The sequence below is a fragment of the Rhagoletis zephyria genome, unplaced genomic scaffold (genome assembly GCF_001687245.7).
Source record: "Rhagoletis zephyria isolate East Lansing unplaced genomic scaffold, Rhagoletis_zephyria_1.1 Rzeph_scaffold_02560, whole genome shotgun sequence".
Classification (NCBI taxonomy): Eukaryota; Metazoa; Arthropoda; class Insecta; order Diptera; family Tephritidae; genus Rhagoletis; species Rhagoletis zephyria.
In genome coordinates this window covers 35,151-56,102 of record NW_016159644.1, presented here as the reverse complement: position 1 = coordinate 56,102, position 20,952 = coordinate 35,151, and the positions used below count along the sequence as shown (strand labels likewise).

The 20,952-nt window shown below is 35.9% G+C and overlaps 1 protein-coding gene across 1 annotated transcript; it reads right to left on the bottom strand.

Annotated features, from left to right (window-relative positions):
• Nucleotides 1-18,109: 18,109 nt before the first annotated feature.
• On the bottom strand, nucleotides 18,110-20,090 carry LOC108367147 (uncharacterized). The gene is made up of 2 exons (XM_017621735.1): nucleotides 19,174-20,090; nucleotides 18,110-19,051 (listed from the first exon to the last, which is right to left on the bottom strand). Exons 1-2 carry the CDS (start codon nucleotides 19,868-19,870, stop codon nucleotides 18,879-18,881), a joined length of 870 nt encoding a protein of 289 aa, XP_017477224.1. The 5' UTR covers nucleotides 19,871-20,090; the 3' UTR covers nucleotides 18,110-18,878.
• Between the last annotated feature and the right edge of the window lie 862 nt (nucleotides 20,091-20,952).

Genomic DNA, 20,952 nt, shown 5'->3' with positions numbered 1-20,952 from the left:
CCTCTCTCAATAAGTGAATTATTGACATAAATACATAAAATCAGCTGATGAATTTAGTTCTGTAGCTGAACAGTTTTAGATCTCGACACTTAACAAACTCCTGCCTATCGTGACTCGGCGCAAAAATTTAAAATATTGGTTCCGTACTTCATACGGATGGGCGGGAATGGAGGGTGAAAACCGTTGGGATATTATTATTATTATTATTATGTATACATTTGTCTATATCTATCTCGATTCGTTTTGCCTGTTACAAACAACCGTTATGTGAACAAAGTTATAATACCCTTGTGCACAAGTGCGCTCGGGTATAAATATATCAGTGCGCATATAGACCTCGACCCAACTTTAGAAACGCCGACCGATATTGAAAACTCCATAGCCGCTCTTGAATCTACACTTAGAGCAGCCGCTAGCGTTTCCACACCCCAGAAGGTTATGTGCAAGATAAAAATTATAATTTAACCAACAGGAAAATTTAAATGCTTGTATTGAAAAAACTACGCCTACGACGGATATGGCAGACTCATAGATCACCAGCATCAAAACAACTGCTCAAGGCGACCACAAATGCACTGACGAGAGCCCTCAAGAACGAGGAACAGTACGCACAGTACCGGTACATCCAAAAGCTCTCACCGACCAGCACAAAGCACTCGTTATGGAAAGCACACCAAAATTTAAATGCGCCAATACCCAGCAAAAAATCGGTAATCGCTTTTAGTGGTAACGTGTTCTAGAAGGAAAAGCGTTATAATGCCTTCGAATTTTTTCGCTTCTTTTAGGCATTGTCGGTAATGCAAAGTAGAATGGCCAGCAATATTTTATTTATTTCGCTTCTTTGCTTGATTTCGGGGAATGCAAAGCAGAATGTCCTATAATATTTCTTTTTTAATTCGTTTCTTTGCCTCATTTCCGGAAATGCAAAGTAGAATGACCTACAATATTTTATTTGTTTCGCTTCTTTGCTTCATTTCAGGGAATGCAAAGTAGAATGTCCTACAATATTTTTTTTTTCGCTTCTTTGCTTCATTTCGGAGAATGCAAAGCAGAATGCTGCATTGTAGAATGAATATCCAAAAATTCTTTTTCTACCGTTACTTTCTGTGGAAATTTGTCTCGCATAAAAATCATGTATTGCTTTGTTCAATTTGCAGCGAAGTTGAAGTCAGTCAATGAAGTGAAGTACAAGAGTGAGGAAGTACAATTTTAAACTTAGTTAAATATGCATGTATGAACATACCGATTTTTAGGAAAATCTAAATACCTAAATAAATATATATGTTTGTATAAAAGCTGATTTATAAAAATTTTAATTAATTTGAATCATTTAAGACATTTTCTGATTTCAATTTAATATAAATAAGTATGTACTTATCTAGGCATTCTACATTAGTTTCTCGTAAGGCATTCTTTGTTCGCATCTCTGGATTATGTTTATCCATGCGTTCTCCCTTCGTTTGAAGGGCTTACCTCCAATGACATACCCATGTTAAAATAAGGCCTTCTTGAAGCGAAAGGGTAATCGATTCCCATCGCCTAGCTCGTTTCCACTTTCGTTTCTGTGGTAATCGTGTTTTTTGCTGGGTAGAGACTGAAATGTCAGTACGGGACCACAATGGAAAATGGGCTCGGAGTGACGCAGAAAAAGGCAACACCTTTGCTGCTCATCTAAAAAATGTTTTTAGGCCAAACCCCGCAACTAATGACTTTCAACTACCACCCGTACCCAATGTGTCAAAATGTGAGCCGCTGAAATTTGTACCTGAAAAAAAAATCAAAAGTAATTAAAGATGAACTGCAACCAAATAAGGCTCCAGGGCACGACTCAGTAACCCCAAAAATGATTATTGAGCTACCAAATTGTGCTGTAAATACTATGCATCTGTATGCTCTTTAACGCAATCACAAAACATTGCCAATCCCTCACCAATGGAAAAAGTGGACTATTGTGATGATACCAAAGTCCGGAAAGGACAAAACGCAGCCATCTTATTATAGGCCCGTCAGCCTGCTACCGTGTATGTCGAAATTATTCGAAAAATTTCTTATGCTGCGCATCTCCCCACATCTGCAAGCCAGCAACATAATATCACTTCACCAATTTTGCTTCAGGGAAAAACATGGAACAATCGAGCAAGTAAATCGCATAACAACCGAAATCCGAACAGTGTTTTAAAAGAGGAAATATTGCGCTGCAATATTTCTTGACGTCGCCCAGGCATTTTAGCGCGTCTGGCTAGACGGTATTATGTATAAAATACAAATTCTACTCCCACAAAGCACACACAAACTGCTTAAGTCATACCTTTGTAATCGAAAGTTTGCAGTTCGATGTAACACCACCATCTCTGAAGCTCATGCAATCGAAGCTGGAGTGCCACAGGCAGTGTCCTTGGCCCGATGCTGTATGTCTTATACACCGCGTATATTCCTACAAAAGACCGCCCGATAATGCCGATAACACTGCCATAATCAGTAGCTCCAAGTAACTGCGCTCCTAGGCAATCATATGGAAGCTGTTGCCAATTGGCTCGCAAAGTGGCGAATAAAGGTTAACGAGCAAGCTGAAGGCTAATTCTCTCCACTGAATTATTAGCTCTCGTTTACCCCTGGGTCTGGAGTATAAAGTGCACTGTATTTACAATACAGTTTTAAAACCGATATGAACCTATGGATGTAAGTTATTCAGTCTATTTTTCAGCTGACTACGATTCAGCATTCTACTTTGCATTCCCCGAAATGAAGCAAACAAGCGAAACAAATAAAATATTGTAGGACATTCTACTTTGCATTCCCCGAAATGAAGCAAAGAAGCGAATTAAAAAAGAAATATTATAGGACATTCTACTTTGCATTCACCGAAATAAGACAAAGAAGCGAAATAAATAAAATAGTGTAGGACATTCTACTTTGCATTACCGGCAATGCCAAAAATAAGCGAAAAAATTCTNAAAGAAGCGAATTAAAAAAGAAATATTATAGGACATTCTACTTTGCATTCACCGAAATAAGACAAAGAAGCGAAATAAATAAAATAGTGTAGGACATTCTACTTTGCATTACCGGCAATGCCAAAAATAAGCGAAAAAATTCTAAGGTATTATAACGCTATGCCTTCTAGAACACGTTACCACTAAAAGCGATTACCGATTTTTTGCTGGGATATCAAGCAACATTCATGGGCCTTCAACAAGTACTGCTAGAAGTCTTATAAGCAACTTAGAAATTATTTTAGATTCCTTCAGCGAAAGCGAAGGCTTGGATGTAGAATCTGGAGAAATTAAAAAAATGTGAAATTAAAGCTCAATTGAAGGCTTATCTTAAAAAAGACCAGCTCATCTCGGTGAAAATCCTCTCGATTGGTGGAAAACTAAACTAAGCAAATTGACAGACCTGGCCCGCAAATATTTGAGCGCTCCCCCCGCCAGCGTTCTAAGTGAGCAATTGTTCAGTGCAGCCGGCCTGATATACAAGTCTAAGAAATCGCCTAATGGGAGAAAAGGCAGCAAAATTCCTTTTTTTTTAAATATAGGGTACGTTCAGAAAAGCATCAAGCCAAAGCATCCGAGTCTTGTATATCTAAACTATAATTGATGGAAATATTTGCGCAACTAAGTTCCAATTAGGCTTTTAACCGTGGTTGCGCATATTTGACATTTCCATCAATTATAGTTTAGAAATAAAATAGACTGATGCTTTGGCTTGATACATATCTAAACGAGCCCATAATACGCCCCTTTTGAACTTTGACTACTAGATTAAAACCCTGTATAGGTTAAGCACTCGTTCAATGTTCTAATAATTTACAAAATTTTTAATGGTGATTTCGTTTATATTAAAAAATGTCACCTTTTGATTGCCCCTTTCTCGTTTTGTGTTCGAATCTAAATTAAAGGCAAAGGGTTAGAAAATTTTGTGTTCGTTTCTTAAAATGTCACACTCTTGTAAGACAAAAAAGGCACATTCGCGAATGTGAAAAATATGACATTCGAAACATCCCTAGTATGTACCTACATATATGCATGTGCGTATGTAGAAAGAGAATATAAATACAGCGTGGCGACGAATAACTGTTACCCAGGTTTTTCTGAGAAATAAAAGTGTCCTTTATAGATTTTGCGAAAAAAGTATGTTATTGTTAATTTTCCACAGATTTTACTTTAGTTGTATTAATTAGTTTTAAAATTTTAATCCTTATTTACATTTGCCAGCAGTGTAAACTTTGAGAGAAAAGTTCATTTGGCACGCAAGTCTTTTTCAGGTGTATTTTTTCTTAGGCTTTGTATAAAAAAAAGTACAAAACTGTATGAGGTTGGTCGAATGAATGGCCGTCCTAGTCACCAGTTCCGAGTCTATTCGATTTTTGAGGTCTTAGGTTGGACAGAAGGGGGAGTATAAGGGACTCAAAATGGAGAAAATTAGCCTATGGTTACAGAAGATATGGAATAAATTAACTGACGAAGACCTCTACGCCAATTACCCTCCCCAGTGAGGTCTTTGAGAACTTTCCATTGTTCGTAGGCTGCTTGGGTTGCGTTGTGCAAATAAAGTACGTTCTGTAATGTGGCACAATGGCCTGCGATATTAACCGCATTAAGCACCTAATAGGATTAAATCCAAACTGGAAAGAAATCTTTCATCCATTTTATTTGTATTCAAACTGTTTTCTTCTTGGTTCCGTTACCATGAAAGGTTTGTATATGTGCCTAAGTGACCATATTATTTAATGGAAAATATAGAATACTTTTTTTGAATAATTTGAGTTTTCACACATGTGGTAATATTTCTCGTAGCAACAACGAATAAAAACGGGCATTTATTTAATGGTTAATTAAAAAAATTATGGATGTTTAGAAACTATTTAGTTCTTTTTCTGTACTTGTGCTGTAACCAAATTTTTGCCGATTCCTGATTCCAAAAAAGCAAGCTAAACGTTTCTCTCTTGTATCAATGCAAATTGGAAATGAAGCCAAATTCTTCCCTACCTTTTCTTTCCACCACAGAGAATACCTTTACGGAAGCAGCAAATCACATCTGCCCACTTTGTGGCTTCTCTTCAAATGAATGTCAGCATCCACGATGCACAGTGTGGAAATTGAACTTTTTTTGTGACAAAATCTAATATCTCGGGAACGAGAAGAACTAGCGAGATAGAGAATTCAGGAAAAATAATTTTGCTGATAAAAACTTAACTTGACCAAAAGCTTGAAAATGTTAAATTTATTTCGATAGCGGTTTTGTCACGAAAAATTTTAAATTTGTACACGGTGCGGCGGCGGCCGATGTGTGAAGTGGTTAGAAGTGCGCACTACCATTCCTCAGGGCCTGGAATCGAACCCAGTTTCCGACTAACATTAAAAACAAAAGAAGAGGAAGCGGCAGGCAATGGCAAACCTATCTATCTATTTCTGCCAAGAAAAACCACTTCTAAAAAAAACTACTGTCGCCATTCGGGGTCGGCGTAAAACTTTAGGTACCTCCCCTTTTGTCTGACAAAATCGAGGCGCACGCCATGAGTCGGGCGAGAAGCTCGGCCCAACACTTACATATTGTGTAAGATCAACTGGGAAGAAATCGAAAGCAACGACAATTATCAAACATTTTTTAACTACCTAAATTTCTATGAAAAATATTTTCAGTCAGCCTTATCATGAGTTTTATTTTCACTTTTGGTTTCCATGGTTTTACTTTGGGCGGATGACAAATTTTCGGGTGAATTGTATTTCAGGCGAAGCTCAGGATAAAGCAAAGTATTTTCAGGCATCTTGTTTTTTACTTTTCTAGTCAACGAAATTCGCCTAACGTTTCTGTTTGCTTTGCCCTTGAGTAATCCTTAATCGTATTTTCAGCCAAAATTCCAAAAATATTTTCAACCGTTTAAATTTGCTCAATACCTTCGTTCGATATTAACACAATATCTTTACAGATGCGTGGAATTGGATTTTTGGAATGGCCGCACCGATGAACCAGTGATTGTACACGGCTATACTCTGGTTCCAGAAATTAATGCCAGAGATGCGTTGGAGGCCATAGCTGAGAGCGCATTCAAAACATCAGAATTTCCTGTGATATTGAGCTTTGAAAACCATTGCAATCCAAGGCAACAGGTAAGCATGGAATAAGTTACAAATCTCTAAGAGTATAAATATGTTAGCAATACAATCTCAAAACATTCTCAAAGGGCACTATCTAACAAAAAACTCTCTATTAATAACAGAAAATCATTTTTGATAACTTTTTTACTGAATATTAAAGAGTAAGTACTTTTTAATTAATTAAGAATAATAGATAATGTATTGTAGCAGGCCTATTTTGAATTGATTTTACGAGATACGAAATTGTAGTGGTTTATGAGCAGAGGTGGGCACTACCACAAACAAACGCTCGCTAGAAGTGAGAATGTGTTAGTGCGCCTATCTCCCCAGTAGAAATCTTAATCATACAACATCGCTGTTGGTGGCATGAGCTTGCTGCTGTGTATACATGCCAGTATAAATGAACCTTCATTTCCATTTAACACGCGTGGTTTCTCAGAGCGTATGCGTACCTTACTCATATACTTGTACTACTGCTGTATGCATATACAGCCATATGCATAATGTTTCAAACATACAAAAATGCATTAATGGAACAGTATTAAAGCATTCTTGCAAGATATGTGTTCCCATATGTAAATGCTACTTTTCTGATACATTTTAATATACGGGGACATACAAACAAGTAGCATTTACATATGCAAATGCATATCTTGTAAAAGCCCGTTTGTGCTGAAAATAGTATCGCACAACACGTCCGTTCACTAAAATTTTTGTACAAGACTGAAAATATTACAAAAATTCCACTTCAAATTTTACGCTCTTCCTTGTATACGTACACGCGATGTTTACGCTCTTTGAACGTGTGCTCGTTCTCTGCCCATGCCTGTTTATGAGATACGTGGCTTTGCCCATGGTGTAATAATAACAAGGTGTTGTCAGTAACTTAACCTCACTTTTTCGGCAGGTCTATTCCGGTCACGCATTTTAAAGTAGTAGAAAAGGTAGGAATTATTTATTTATTACTTTTAATGCGTTTGTGCATACTATTTCAAATTAAATGTAGGAAAATGTATAGTTACAGGGTTATAAGCCTGAATATATGTTTGTATCGTTAGCTCCACACAGCTTGGACATATATTGTAAGTTATGAAAAAGTAAAGGCCGTAAAATAAAGCAATTTCCTATAAGACTGTATAGATTTTTTAAATAGATTAAAACACATAAATATCGATAATATAAGCGAAATCGTAATCTAACCATGCTGCCGCTCTATTCTAGTGTATCAGTAGTCCATTTGGCTCGATATTATGACAATGCAGCAAAAGATATTTAATATAAAAAGTCGCCTTTCCATACGATGATTTTTGTGTACGTATTTTTCCATTGATAACCACGATATCTTTTATATTTTATATTTCGAGCACAAAAATTATACAAATCCAGCAATTTTAAATATTAATATCGTTCTGAAAACACCAAGTTCTTTAAAAATCGCTATAAAACGAAATACTAAAATGGAGTATTTTAGATACTATTTCCCAACGAATAGTAGTATAAAAATGTAGATCGGCAGCACTGAAAATAAGCATGCCGATCTTGTCAAAATTACAACAAACACGTCGCTACTGACAACACCTTGTTATTATTCCACCATGGTTTTGCCAAAGTACCGTCGATATGTATGTACTAGAGGGCTGCATGAATGCATTCAAAACGGCTTATGAATTATTCATATACAAAACGAATGAATTATTTTGGCTTAAAATTTTTTTGAATTTGAGTGAATAGCTGTTCTGATATTTGTGTCGACATTACAATATTCAAGCAAAGTGAAAATAAATTGAATTGAAATAAATGACAATTTTTTGTATGAATATCCAAAAATATTTTTTCTATGCCCATACATATGTATAAACATACATATGTATGCATGTATGTATTGCTGCGCTCCTATTATATACGAAAAAACTTGTTTGTAGAAAAAAACTTTTACCGAAATGAGTTTGAATGATTTGAATGTTTTCTATTCATTCATTCACATTCTTCCATTTGAACGTAGAAAATATAAAACAAAATGTATATTCATAGCTTATAAAATTCCAAACGCTGAGTGTTTTGTATGTGAAATAAAATATTCAAATCTACTGTACTCTGTTTGGCTAGAAGTTTGAATGAATTCATGCAGCCCTCTAATATGTACATATGTATGTATGTCGTTGCTTTAAGTCACTGCTGGGCACACCAACCAGTGATCGGACTTGAAAAAAAAATGTGTGTGGTAGAATCAGGAAAAAAATGTGGTAGATTTCAAAAAAATTTGGTAGATTTCAAAAAAAATTTGGTAGATTTCAAAAAAAATGTGGAAGATCTAAGGTTTTGGATCAAACTTTGTACGAAAGTTGAAAAAAATCTGCAAGGTTTCACATAAATTGCAAACATTTTAATTAGAATCTAAAAAAAATTTTATTTTAGTAAAATAAAGTGCAAGATTGAAGTTGCTAAAAATTGAGTTGACTTTTGGCAAATTTTTTCCTTGAACGTGTAAAGCAGTTCCTTCCATATAAAGATATTTTTCGAACATATTTTGAAAGATTTCTGCAACCTTGTAGATTGTTGCCAGCTTTTCTTTTTATCACATCACGATATAGCGAACAAATGTGGCACGTTCCAGAAACCGCTACTTGGGATTTGCCGATTTTGACAATTCTCAAGTAAAAGTAAACGCTTTAGAAACTTTAGATGCACTGAAATTTACTAATACTTTCACAAAAATCACCATTTTTTAACATTTTCGCTATTAATTATTTTTATAAATCATATATTTTGCAATTTAACACAACAAAACCACGTTCCCTGTCGAAAAATTGAATATTGAGAAAATTTAATATTTTACAGTTTATTTTATAATCCCATTCTGCCTGTTGTTCGTGTTTAGTGTTGGACAATTTTTGCTCTTAAAATTAAGAAAATTATGTCGAGCAAAAAAACGANGATTTCCTTCCAATGTCATAATAGATTTGCTGTTTACGCGCAGATAATACTTACACTCACCTTAAGTCGTATTGAAATACTGTAACTACATGATTCAATAATACAAGGTTCGATAAACTGACAGTTGTCTCTCTCGCACCGCTCCCTTAGCAGCGGCACCATGTTGCTTCTTTGCACATTTACATGGAAACAGTGTAGCTTTGGTGTGAAATACAAGTATGAGCGTTTGTGCAATATGTTTATTTGTATGTGCATATGAAGCATAAATAACTGATGAAAACATAAACTGTTTTTAAATTGGATGTTTACATCAATCTAATAGTAGTCTTATTTTAATTTTGAGGCAGTTTTTATACAGCTAAATAGCACATAAATTACGTAATTCACATAGATACATCAATATTACGTTCAACATTTCGTTTAAAATGCCAGATGCAAATGCATTAGAATTTACAAAAGGAATTTCACTACTAATTGCCTACTTTGCGTACGTTTCTACTATCATTTTCGCACCAAGAGATTTCATTCCTCTCCTTTTCTCCGTCCTTCGTAAATGCAACCTTTTGTAAGGGAGTGTCAAACCGCATCTGTCAATAATTATCTAACCTTGTATTATTGAATCATGCTGTAACTACGTCATGGAAATCGCCTATGTTGAACGTTGCCAATTGCTTTTATTAAGTACATGGCTGCCATCACCCGTAATACGCTTACCCAAAGGGCTCTGTCCCACGGTCAGTAATTATCACGATATTTGGATCGCGATCCGTATTGATGGATTGATGGATCGCGCACGAATGCTACATGTTCAATATTTATCGCGTCAGTATTTGCATATTTTTTTTGGTGAACGCTTATTATGACGTAAGAAAATATTTTTATTTTGTACGTATAATTTACAGATAATGCATTCCACAATTATTTTAAGATTTGTTCAATTTGTTTTGAAAGATTTGAAGCCCCGAGAGTGAAGGCAGAGCCGATGTTTACATTATGAGAGTAAAAGATGTACTGAAGAAATGTATGGATCGCGTTTTGAAAGTGCTACACGTTCAATATTTTTTAACGGTATTGCGATCCGCGATCCAGACTTCAAAATTTTTAGAAATTTTGCGATATCGATCACGATCCATCAATACTGCATACTACACCGTCAATAAATATCGCGATACTTGGATCACGTTAATATATACTGACCGTGTGACAGAGCCCAAAGAATATAACATAAAGATGTGAACGCAATGGCAATTTTGAACCGAAACTAAAGTCGATGTTTAAAACATCGTTAAAATTGACATCGATATATCAGAAACATCGATACATCGTTTGCATCCCTACTTGCTCTCTCATTCTGGTATATTTTAACGTCACGGCCAGTTGCTCTCAGCTCGTTTGGCGCAATCTTGTATTCTATCATTCTTGACTTTGGACTGAGTAGGTAAAGTCCTCTCTCGACGTACGAAAACCACGCTCTATAAGTCACACACCCAGTGTTGCCGTTTTAGCCGTTTTGGCTAGATTTAGCTACCACATACTTTTTTTGGCCGCATAAATTTAAAATTGCCGCTAGCCCTTTTTTTAGCCCTTTTTAGAATTTATTCATCCTTGGCATGAAAAAGTTGTATATGCTTATTTTTTTTTTTGCATTTATGTAAGAGATGAATTTTTAAACTAAGAAAGACAGATATATATATACATATATGTATTGTATGTTCCTTACGCTTCTATAAATACATACTGTAAAAGTATTGGGGCTGTTAACTTATCTGTTAACGATTTAACGATAGTTTAAAATAGATACGTTCACGGCCCTTAATATGCTAAATTTGTTAAATGACCCATCAAGTCGATTGACCGTGTATGTTCTTGTGGTGTGATTGTACCAGCATGCTGGTGTCGTTAGTGGTGAAATTAGCTCAATTTTCTGAGTAAAAAGTATTTTGGCGGAAATTTCTTGCACTATATGAGTCAAAGCCGTGTTTGTGGAAGATTAAGTTCATGATATTGCAGTTGTGAATTACAAAAACAAACAATGTTTAACAAAATGCGAGAAAAATTATGAAATTTCGGCTCTAATCATTTCGAGCTTTCCTCGACCTCATTTATAAAGAAATAAATATTGTACCAGCATGCTGGTAAGTTATATGCTTCGAGCCTGATGTCACAATCACTTGATGGAACCAGCAAGTATTTCCCCTTTTATACAAAAAGATTTTTGGTTGGATAAAATATTCGCTTTTTTTCCGAAGTTCATTGTTATACCCGATCGCACTTGTGCACAAAGGTATATTAATTTAGTTCACATAACGGTTGTTTGTAACAGCCAAAACGAATCCAGATAGATATCGACAAATGTATACGTAAATGCTCAGAATGAATTGTCTGTCCGTCCGTCTGTCCGTCCGTCCGTGTAAACGATAACTCGACTCGACTCTAACCACGCCCACTTCCCATATAACGGTAATTTCCAGAAATACGAAAACTGCGATATTTTAGGAACTACTGAAGATAATTCACTCAGAATTGATATTTACAATAATTTTCAGACGAAAAATAAGAATATTATAAATTTTTGGAAAATGGGCGTAGCCACGCCCACTTATGGTTACATGTGTATATCTTGGTAACCGCAGCACCAATTTCTTCCAAACTTGGCACAGTTGTTGCCCTTGATACAGCATACTAAATGGCCGAAAATTTAAAAAATCGGACAATAACCACGCCCACATCCCACATCGGTAATTTAGAGAAATACAAAATCTTCGATAAATCAGTAAATATTAAAGCTAATTTATTCAAAATTGATTCTTGCGTTTATGATCACATATATGTATATCGGTAACCGTACTACAAATTTGTACCAAACTCGGTATGGTTATTGTGCTTGCCACATAAAAGCAAAACGTTGAAAATTATTGAAATCAGACTAAAATTACGGCCGCTTTTCATATAACGGTAAATTTCAGAAATGCTTGAAACTGCGATATTTCGAACTTTATAAATTGATACACCCCGGCTTACCATCTAGCGGTAGCTTTCGGAAATAAAATCGGACAATAACCACGCCCACATCCCATATAATGGTAATTTTGGGAAATACGAAATCTGCGATATTTTAGTAACTACTGAAGATTATTCACTCAAAATTGATATTTACAACAATTTTTAGACAAAAAATAAGAATATTATAAATTTTTGGGAAATGGGCCCACTTATGGTTACATGTCCCACTTATGGTTACATGTGTATATCTTGGTAACCGCTGCACCAATTCCTTCCAAACTTGGCACAGTTAATGGCCTTGGTACAGCATACCAAATGGCCAAAAAATTTTAAAATCGGACAATAACCACGCCCATATCCAACATCGGTAATTTAGAGAAATACAAAATCTTCGAAAAATCATTAAATATTGAAGCTAATTTATTCAAAATTGATGCTTGCAACAATTCTTTACCAAGAAATACGTTTATGGTAAAATTTTGGAAAATGGGCGTGGCACCGCCCACTTATGATCACATATATGTGTATCGGTAACCGTACTACCAATTTGTACCAAACTCGGTATGGTTATTGTGCTTGCCACATAAAAGCAAAACGTTTAAAATTATTGAAATCAGACTAAAATATAACGGTAAATTTCAGAAATGCTTGAAACTGCGATATTTCGAAATTTATAAATTGATACACCCCGGCTTACCATCTAGCGGTAGCTTTCGGAAAGGTGAAAAAACATATATTAAATACTTGCGCCGGGTATTTAATGTTCGGCTCCACCCGAACTTAGACTTTCTTACTTGTTTTTATATACCATTACTTATTGATAATGTTTACGTGTATACTTATATATGTATATGTAATTAAACAATTTTAGCTACCATTTTTAGCCACATTTTTTTTAGCTCTTTTTTAGCCCTTTTTTTAAAGGAATTTGGCTACCACTAAAAATTATGCGCGGCAACACTGCACACATCATGCCCGTGCTGGTATATGGCGCAGAAGCATGGACAATGACAACANTTTGAGAGAAAGATTTTGCGGAAGATTTACGGGCCTTTACAGCCCTCGGGCCTCGACGGCGAGTACCGCAGACGATGGAATGATGAGCTGTATGAGCTTTACAACGACGTGGACATAGTGCAGTGAGTTAAAATACAGCGGCTCTGCTGGCTTGACCATGTCGTTCGAATGGACACCGACGCTCCATCTCTGAAAGTATTCATCTCGGAATCCGGTGGTGGTAGCAGAAGAAGAAGTGGGGACCCCCCCTGCGATGGAAAGACCAGGTGGAGAAGGACTTGGCGTCACTTGGCGTTTCCAATTGGCGTCAGTTGGCACAGAGGAGAAACGACTGGCGTGCTTTGCTGAACTCGGCCAAAATCGCTTAGGCGGTTACAGCGCCAAAAAAAGAAGAAAGATGTCGAGCAAAAATAAATCTACTCAAAAATGCGAATATGTGGTAAATTTCTGACCTTGTGTAGTAGATGTGGTAGATGCTCAAAAAAGTGGCAAATCTACCACATTGTCCGATCACTGACACCAACACAGTCTCACTTTGACGTGGTATTAGTGCGTCGCGCTCAGTTATGGTTGCCACATTTTATAAATGTACTAAAAGTGGTATGCGTCTATTGGTCTATTTTGCCTATACGTCTAATGGAATAATGAATCTTGTAACTAATACTATTAGTTTATAGAAACTTTTGCATACGAAATATTTAGTAAATGTAAAATTAAAAAAAATTAAATTGGTAAAATTCATTTGTTTAATAACTGGGCACCGTTTTGTTAGAATCAAATCTTTTAAATGCCAGCCCGCAAGATGGTTACGGTGCTTAGATTTTATTATTTTCATATAAATAGGTATTTAGTCCTAAAAATAGAGTATAACTTATAAATATTATTCACTAAGAATTTCTGGCCATAAACCAGCATTTATATTTCTCTATCGATTTCTTTAGATAGAAAACAATTTTTCTAAAATAAAGTGTGCAATTTGTGCCCTTTTTTTAAAAAATCATGGAACTTATTATAAAATTAGTGAACGTTGGTCAGCAAGAAGCCCATTTTATATTTTTTTAAATTCACACGGCATGAAAAATACAGTTTGCTTATATTAAAAATTCGTAGGAATGACAGCATAATGGACATTGTGGGTGTTGAATGTTCTTTGAATTATAAATTGTAGTTCTTATATATAGTCGCACTATTTTGTATTTGAATCGTAGCAAACTCACGCAAACACCAATCGAAGAATAATACACCACTTTTTGCTTTGGGCATTTTTTGTCAATTTCCTACACAAAATGTGGCAAGCGTGTGCTAAAATTACGAAGAAAAACAATCAACAGCCGAGCGTGATGCTACCTTGGTGAAATCTGCAAGCAGACTGAATCAAAATTCGCTGCTTTGTTTCTGTATACGTAAACGAACTGTGGCGCTGGCGTTGCTCGCGAGCAAAAATTTCCCAGCTCTGCTTTAAGTATTTAAGAGTAGAGCTCCTTATACCTCGCTTGATCGATTTATAAAATTAGATATCGTAGGCAATCAGATATATACATTTCAATTAAACAAAAAAATTCCTGGCCTACATTCGGCCGAAAACATATTTGTGTTATTTACTTAGCTTTATTTTCATTGTTGTAAGCAATATCAAGCTGGCTGCTTTTGGATATAATTCATATCAGGGACGTGAACCGGATGAAAAATTTGGTCGGTTCGGTTCAGCGGTTCGAACCGTTTTTGCACTTTCGGATTGGTTCGCCAAAGTGGTTTTTTGGGTCTTCGAACTGGGGTTTCGGTTCGGTTCAACGGTTCGAAAAACAAAAAAATAACGCGCAAGTGTCAAGTGCAACAACGCGCAAGGTTAAGGGTCAAGTGTCTGTCAAATGAGATGGGTTGCCTTTACATTTGATATTGTCACATCGTAAAACGGCGTTTCCACGACAACCGAATCACGAGGTCCGCTCTCTCAATTATGAACGGCGAATCAACCTGTTTACACGTCACATTCGTGATTCACTTTGCATATCTGCTTCTTATTCTTTGCTTTTGCCTAATGTTTAATGTGCTGTTTATTGTGCATTTCAACGGTGGAGAAAAAATTTGCAGTGGTTAGTTAGCTAAATCAATAGTTTTAACGAATCTAGCCCTTTTTTTCAATGTTTGTGCTGGTGGGGATGTGTGTGGGCTATCTGTTTTGACAGCCGTTATCGATAAAAATTAGAGAAAACAGCGATTTGTTCTTGATTCGCATGTTGATTGGATCTGAATCACCTACGAATGAAGTGACTCGCTCTCAAAATTTTGTAAGTCGAATTACGTGATTCGGTTCGTAATTGGGGCGCCAATCACGAATGAGCGAATTACGAATGGGAGAGCGAATCACTTGCCGTGGAAACGTCGTTTAAACAAACATGGTAGGTATTACCATGTCTAACAAAAAGAAAAAAGTGGTACTTTTATCTATTGAAAATTGGTTGAAACGAACCTTTAACCTTTATAGAAAGTGGTTCGGTTTTCGGTTCGGATCAAACATTTGTGGAAAATTTCGGTTCGGTGAACGGTTCAGTTAATTAATAGAAAACACGGGTTTTCGGTTCAAAACCGGTTCGGCTTAAAACGCAAGAACCGCATTAACAAAAAGCTGATTTGACTGAACACATATTTCTTTCAAACATTTATACCTCGGTCCTTATTTCGCACTCAATGAAGCCGTATTCAAAAGCAAACCAAATCTGCTGTTTTTATACGACATTTCTTTAATAACTAATTTGCGCGGTTGATCGAAATGGAAGCGAACAATAATTCGAATCTATTAAAATAATAACTCAAATTTAAAAGGTGATGTATAAAGAAAGCCAGCCTTTTTTCACTTTGCGTCAAATGAATGATGCATTTAAACTTGTTTTTTAACCGATGTGGGAATTAAAAAACCGATTTCAAAACAAATTCGAGTCAATACACTTTTGAATTTCTGAGCGGCGAAAGCGCTTTATGTGTCGGTATAAACAAGGTAATAGACGTACTTGAAACCATTGAGCATACTTACAAGTGAAGAAAGAATCAGATGTTTTCCCGAAATGCCTCACAGCTGAGATCATCTGATTCTATGTGCTAGAGGGTTACACTCAATATATATAAAAACAAGTAAGAAAGTTTAAGTTCGGGCAGAAGAACATTTGTCACTTGTATGCAAGATACATTGAACAGGTAGTATCAGTAGAGCAGCTGATTTGATTTATTTTCAAATTATTTGGTCTCGAAAATGTCAAATATTTTTAATTTTTTCTCACGAAAATTATAAGTTGTTAAAATCCATTTGCTTGTGAAACCTTTTTCCATACAAAACAAGCGATTGAATAGCAGCTTTTGGAACGTTCGCCCAACTCGGCAGTACGACCGCTGATTACTGGGCCTTGCAAAGGATGGATCAATGCTTCGAGAAGCAAACAAATTTACTAGGAAAGAAAGTTGCATCAATTTTTATTTTTTCCAATTTCAATTTTTTATTTTTTATAATTTTTTGTATTTCACATAGCACGCTTTGATTTAGAAGAAAAAATTCAGAACAGTTGTTGACACTTTCGATACCAGAAGCAACAACAAAATACACGCAAATGTTGTTTTTGCTCTACTGATACCAGAGAACGTTTATAACTGAGAAGGCGCATTTTCTGTGTGAACTAATTTCTGCCAGAAATTTTGGGGTACAGTCGGCCAAATACACCACACGTCGACGAGTGCACCACTCGGCCGACGGTGTCGGTAGAGAAGTGTCGGCTGCCACCATACCAAAAATTTTTCCGTGCCACCACACTTTGAGCAAATTTACCATAGTTCAAAGCAAAATGAAAAAATAAGAACGAAAAAGGAAAGAGGAACAGAAATATAATAAGCACTAGGCAGAGGGGATGCTTGCGGAGGCAGGCGCGTGCTTGTGTCGGATCAAAACAAACTCTAAAATAAAAATGGTAGTCGGAACGACAAGTGTACAAAAGAAGCGGGGAAACGGGGAAAGGAGCGGGCTTTTGTACATTTGCTTGTTTGCCGAAAATATGATATTTGCGTGAAATCGATTTGCTGGTTGCAAATTCATTTTTGCAAACATGTATGAATTTTTCTGTTTCAGCTATGTTGATGAGATTTTCTAAGTCAATTTTTTCGACTTTTTTCCGCAATTATCTAAAGTCATGTAAAGTGGAACTTTTTCAATAAAACTATTTCATTACAATTTAATGAAACATATGTATGTATGTATGTATATATTTACTTATGCACATACACATATATACGTACATACATATACATATCTATGAATTGTAGCAATTCATTAAATTGCATTAGTGTATGCATGCGCAGTCGGCTAATTTTTACATTTCCATTTGCCGACGGCATTTTGCATGCGCAAGAATTTCCTGGTGCTAAAAAATATGTAATAAAGGTTGTAAAAATATACTTACTTATGTAATATACATACAATTATGTTGACAAATTTAAGTTATTTTAGGTAATATTTTTATTTTATTTTTCAATATAAGTTCTTAAACTATGTACATACAGATAAATTCAGAGTTTAAAAATCTAAAAGAAAATAAGAAATATAACAAAAATAAATCCTGAAATGAAACAAATTAAAATTTTTTTCTACAACTTTAGGTTGGACACGAATTACGAAATGCCTTCTCATATGAAGACAAATTCTCACACGATCATTTAAGATCATTTTTATTTTTCACCAGTTTTTAATACCACGATTCAATCCACTCGGTTGAAATTGTACGGTAATAGTTTAAAAACTTGGCTCGTGTGTGCAAGTGAAAATTAACCACCTACATACATATGTAACTACTAACTCAATCAACATATATATGTATGTAGGTATATTATTCTACTTAAAAGGCATGCACTACTCTACTACTACTACGGTTAATTACTACAAAATTTAAAATGTTAGAAAAAAAAGAAAATATAGAAAAAACCCAAGGGAATACTGAAAATAGAAGAAAAAAAAATAAAAATTAGATTTCATATTCAATTTTATAAGAAAATATCTGAAAATAGAAGAAAAAATCTGAAAATAGAAGAAAAAATCTGGAAATAGAAGAAAAAAAGCTGCTGCCGTCGCATGTTGCCTCCAATTTCATGGGCTCTTAGCTTGCAATTGAAAATGCCATTTCGTTCAATCATTTTCTTTTTTTTACATTTAATCTTTTTAATTTATCTGTTTAAGACGCTCCATGTTTGCTTGGGCTTCATCTCCAGCCAACCATTTCGCGTTTTTAAACAGTAATACGGTTACCATGGAATTCAGAAGTTGCTTTCGGTGCTCAAAACAATCTCCGGCTTCTGAAAACCATTCCGAAAATTCTTCATTTGTTTTTTTAATAAGCGCGTTAACAATTTGTTCATGAATTCCAACTGAATGAGCATATTTCTGAAAATAAATGCTTATACCATGCCATCTGCATGCGCAATGTTTCAAATACCCACTCAGTTGGATTAATTAGTCTCACATCAGGACATTCTTTATAATTCTTAGCTCGGATCAAGGCTTCGGAATAGTCTTTCAGTTCGCCTGGAGTTTTCACCATCGCGTCAATACAAGTTTTATATTGCGACTTTGACAATAATTTTTGGTAAATGGTATAACCTGCGTAGTACCTTTGCACCTGGATTTCTGCTGATGCCCCTTCCGCGAGAGCAAAGTGCTCTTCAGGAATGTCAATATCCCAAGAAAATTGCTCTTCTGGAATATCGACATCCATCGCAAGTTGCTCTGAAGGTCCTAAATTGTCTTTCAAGGAATCTTCATCAGCAATATTCCAATCCAGGTTCAAATCTTCATCATCTTCGCAGTTTGTACCTTTTTTTATCAAATTTCCGTCTCAAAATTTTCATAGAAATTAAGCGAGCAACAATGTACTGAATTTCATGGCCCGATGGATGCGTATTAATGCCCTGAGTTGCGCGGATTTTATAAAAAAAGTTCTCAAGGGCATCTTGATTCAATTTTCCCAACAATATAAAATTTAAATCTTTGCAATTTTCAAAGACATCTTGACTTAAATTAATCATAGAATTAATGGTTAAAGTAAACCACCAAAACACAAGGAATTTATATTATTGGGAAGTTGAATCGACGAAATGAATTTAATGTGGTCCTTAAGCCTGTTAAGCTTGTCTACAGAATCGCGCCAAATTGGACCCTTCAATGGGTTTTTATTATTTAATCTCTTACAATCGAGCTCATCGAACAAATCATTCATGCGCTTTACAAACAACTGAGTCGGCTTGCCACATTTGAGGGTGTATTCATCAGACCCTAGCAACCCTTGTTTCTGCGCCATATCAATGCCTGCAGCTACCGAATTACTCAATAGCTGCGTCGCTCGGGATACGCTCATTTTTTCAAAATTATTGGGGTAAATATGCGAAGCTGTAAGCTTAGGACATACCTTGAAGTTTACATTCGCTTTATCTACCGAATATAATTGACGAATGACTTTACCGCTCGCGATGCCATCGACAGTTTTCAAATCGTGCTTTAATAAGTTATTCCGAACCGATTTAATTAAGTGGCAATAGTCGTAAAGACAGTGAATTTTATTTGAATTGAAAATAAAGAACGGATTTTCCGCGGAGACATTTAAAAGTTTAAAAAGACGAACGTTGGTTGGGCCTTGATCGCAGACGATGGCTTTGACGCTTAAGCCGAGGCCTTCAACCGTTTTAATATTTTCCGTTAAGGATTCTAAAAGATTTGAAGCCAACATACCGCCTTTTACCATATAATAGGAAAGGACATATTTCCAATCCGCCGCGATGGCTTTCACCATGAAAAAACAACATTTGTCGGCGACATTGAGGTCGCGATTACCGTCGCCAATATCCACGAAACCGTCAATAATATCTCTACTTTTATTATAAACGAGATCTTTTTTAATGAAATTTCGTCGAATAAAATTTCGCAAAACCGCTCGGTGGGAGACATTTCAGAAACGACATATTTTAAATTTTCTATTACTTTAAAATCTATACCCGGCGATACATATTTAATAGGGCATGAAAGCGATTTTTTGTGAGGAAGTGAAAACTTCAAGTCATCGCGCATAAAATTATAGGCTTTAGTCGACATGTAATTAATATTTTGAGATAAAGTTTTTCCGTGTCCGTGTAGGAACTAACCGACCGTACTATCATTCTAGCAAAATTTAAAGCGTCATACGCTACAATCGGGCGAAGCTATTATCGCGTGTGTTTGCAAACGAGCAATTTGTTGCTTTAACGCGACGTTTTCGTTTTGCAACTCTTCAATACGTATGTCTGCTCTTTCGCGTTACCCTGATAAATACGCGCAGCCCGAGCGAAAGAGCTCATGGTCGCAAAAACCTGGTTCATTGCTAAGGCCCTCCTCAGTGCCGCGAACATCAAAACAGCTGTCTTTTGACTTCTAAATCAGAGAATTGTTCGAATTGCTCGAGTGTCAAGTCGCATTCCGACTTTTTCGGCATGTAAACATGCTTAACAGGCTGAAGGATTAATTCGGAGGAGCAGCTATTTGGCTCACTCGGAATTTGAGGTGGCAAATTGAATAGAGGAAAAGCCCCCTTTAAAAGTCGCGTTTTAGTTAAATATCTATTATGAAAATGACGTTCGCAAATACAAATTTTTGTATTTGGCGGAAATGACACTTTCAAATTGCAAACTAAGAGCCCAATTATTGAAGGCAACTTCCGTCCTCGGGAAGCCAAATAGGGTCTGGTCGTCATGGGGGAAGCAGCCCTCAACGCAGCAACTGCGGTACCCCTTTGCCTCCTCAATCGAATGCTGCAGAACGACATCTTCATCTTCATCTGGTCCTAAATATATATGGTACATATTGCTGAAACACACATCACTGAATGTACCATATTTGCTT